At 34.4% G+C, this 1,999-nt stretch overlaps 1 protein-coding gene across 1 annotated transcript in view; it reads left to right on the top strand.

The window, feature by feature from the left end:
* Positions 1-650: 650 nt before the first annotated feature.
* Positions 651-1,999, top strand: part of LOC111680276 (ras-specific guanine nucleotide-releasing factor RalGPS1-like) — a 5,313-nt gene continuing 3,964 nt past the window's right edge. Inside the window, exons 1-2 of the mRNA XM_046954197.1 lie at positions 651-1,462; positions 1,530-1,857. Of these exons, the coding sequence (XP_046810153.1) occupies positions 900-1,462; positions 1,530-1,857 (891 nt within the window). The 5' untranslated portion in view covers positions 651-899. The remainder of the gene's footprint in view (positions 1,463-1,529; positions 1,858-1,999) is intronic.

A 1,999-nucleotide genomic window follows, 5' to 3' on the forward strand; every position in this document is an offset into this window, starting at 1 on the left:
TTCAGTTCTAGTTCAGTTCTAGTTCAGTTCTAGTTCAGTTCTAGTTCAGTTCTAGTTCAGTTCTAGTTCAGTTCTAGTTCAGTTCTAGTTTAGTTCTAGTTCAGTTATTGTTTAGTTCTAGTTCAGTTCTAGTTTAGTTCTAGTTCAGTTATTGTTTAGTTCTGGTTCAGTTCTGGTTAGTTCTAGTTCAGTTCTAGTTCATAATAAATAAAATTTTTATTTTAATTTTTCTCACTTTTAAACACTGTTCCATGGAATCTGTTCTCTCTCTTGAAAAACCTCCTCACATTTGATGAAAGTTTGTTGGAATGTGTGTGTGATAAATTGTGTCTGGTGGTTGATCTTAAATTAGTGTGTAATTAGTGAAGGTTACGGAGGCCATAATATGTTGCCGATAAAAATCATATGACGTTGCTTTTTTTTAAATACCAAATGAACACGAAATACAAATAATTTCTTTCATACAAACTAAACTAATTAGAATACATATAGAGAATACTGGAATGCCTTTATTAAATTGAAAATGTTTTTTTTTTTTTTTAATTTAGCAAACACCAACTACATATTTTAAACTTTAATAAATAAAAATGAGAAAAATTAAATTCCTAGATATTAGAAGAAATGAAATAAACGAATTTATTTATTAAACAAACATCATTTTGAAATCGTTTCAGATACGGAAATGTAAATGAATATTGAATGAATAAAAAAGCAATACTACAAACAAAGCAAAAATAATCTTACAAAAGAACATGGGTACAAGCTGGTAATTGATTAACAGCAATATGTGAAGAGTATTCTGTAATAAATGTGTCAACATTAAAAATATGTTTTTGGAATGGAAAGGGCCAATTACAACAAGAACAAAAGCTGCATATTGAAAAGAAACTATATTGGTCATGATGCGTTATTCGGAAATATCGAGAGAATTATCAAATGATAATTTACGTTATGTTGAATTTGGCAGTGGCAGTGGTGGTAGTCAACAAGATGATTGTCCCTTGAATGTTACCAGGGAAACTTCACCCATGAGTGATATTTCAACGGGTAGTGGTCCTTTGGTAAATCAATCGCCGGCCTCATCGTGTAGACGTCACCATCATCAACGCTTGCGTTCTAAACAGCGTTACGATGATGACCATTACGATAATATATCGTTGGGTAATAAAAATAATTTCAGTGGATTTTATGCGGGTCTACGTAGTTCGAAACGTTTCTCTAGCGGCGGCAGCAATGGCAGTGTTAATGGCACCGCTAATGGGGCGGCAACTATAGCATATGTGCGTCAGCGTAAAGACAGCGTACAATCCACACAAAGTTTTCAATTTGAAGCGGAATCACCGCACAAACAAAACATTAGTAAATCTTTAAATATAAAAGGAACGAGACGTAAAAATTCCATTGGTTGCCTAAATGCCTTCTCCTCTTCACCGGATTCACCCAGTAACTACTACGGTGTGGGGTAAGTTTTATTCTGCGATATAGGAATTCTATATTTCTTTAATGCATTTGTATTTTTTAATGTAAAGCTCCGGTCCACCTTCCTTAAAATCCAATAGCTTGCCTGGTCATGCTTCTAGCAAGACTTCATTAGATTCTACTATTTTAAGTGCTTTACGTATACCCGCCGATGAATTAGCCAATCAATTGACCCTTTTGGACTTTCCTATCTTTGCTGCCATACAACCGGATGAATTGACCAGCTGTGCTTGGACCAAAAAAGATAAACATGTTATTACACCGAATATTGTTGCATTTACAAAGCGTTTTAATCACACCAGCTTTTGGATTGTTCAGGAGATCCTTAGTGGCGAACAGCCAAAACAAAGGGCCGAGATATTGGCGCATTTTATAAAGGTATTCAGTTGTATTACACTTCAAGTTCAGTTCAAGCTCAGTTCTAGTTCAGTTCAAGTTCAGTTCTAGTTCAGTTCTAGTTCAGTTCTAGTTCAGTTCTAGTTCAGTTCTAGTTCAGTTCTAGTTCAGTTCTAGTTCAGTT

This window comes from Lucilia cuprina, chromosome 6 (assembly GCF_022045245.1).
Source record: "Lucilia cuprina isolate Lc7/37 chromosome 6, ASM2204524v1, whole genome shotgun sequence".
Classification (NCBI taxonomy): Eukaryota; Metazoa; Arthropoda; class Insecta; order Diptera; family Calliphoridae; genus Lucilia; species Lucilia cuprina.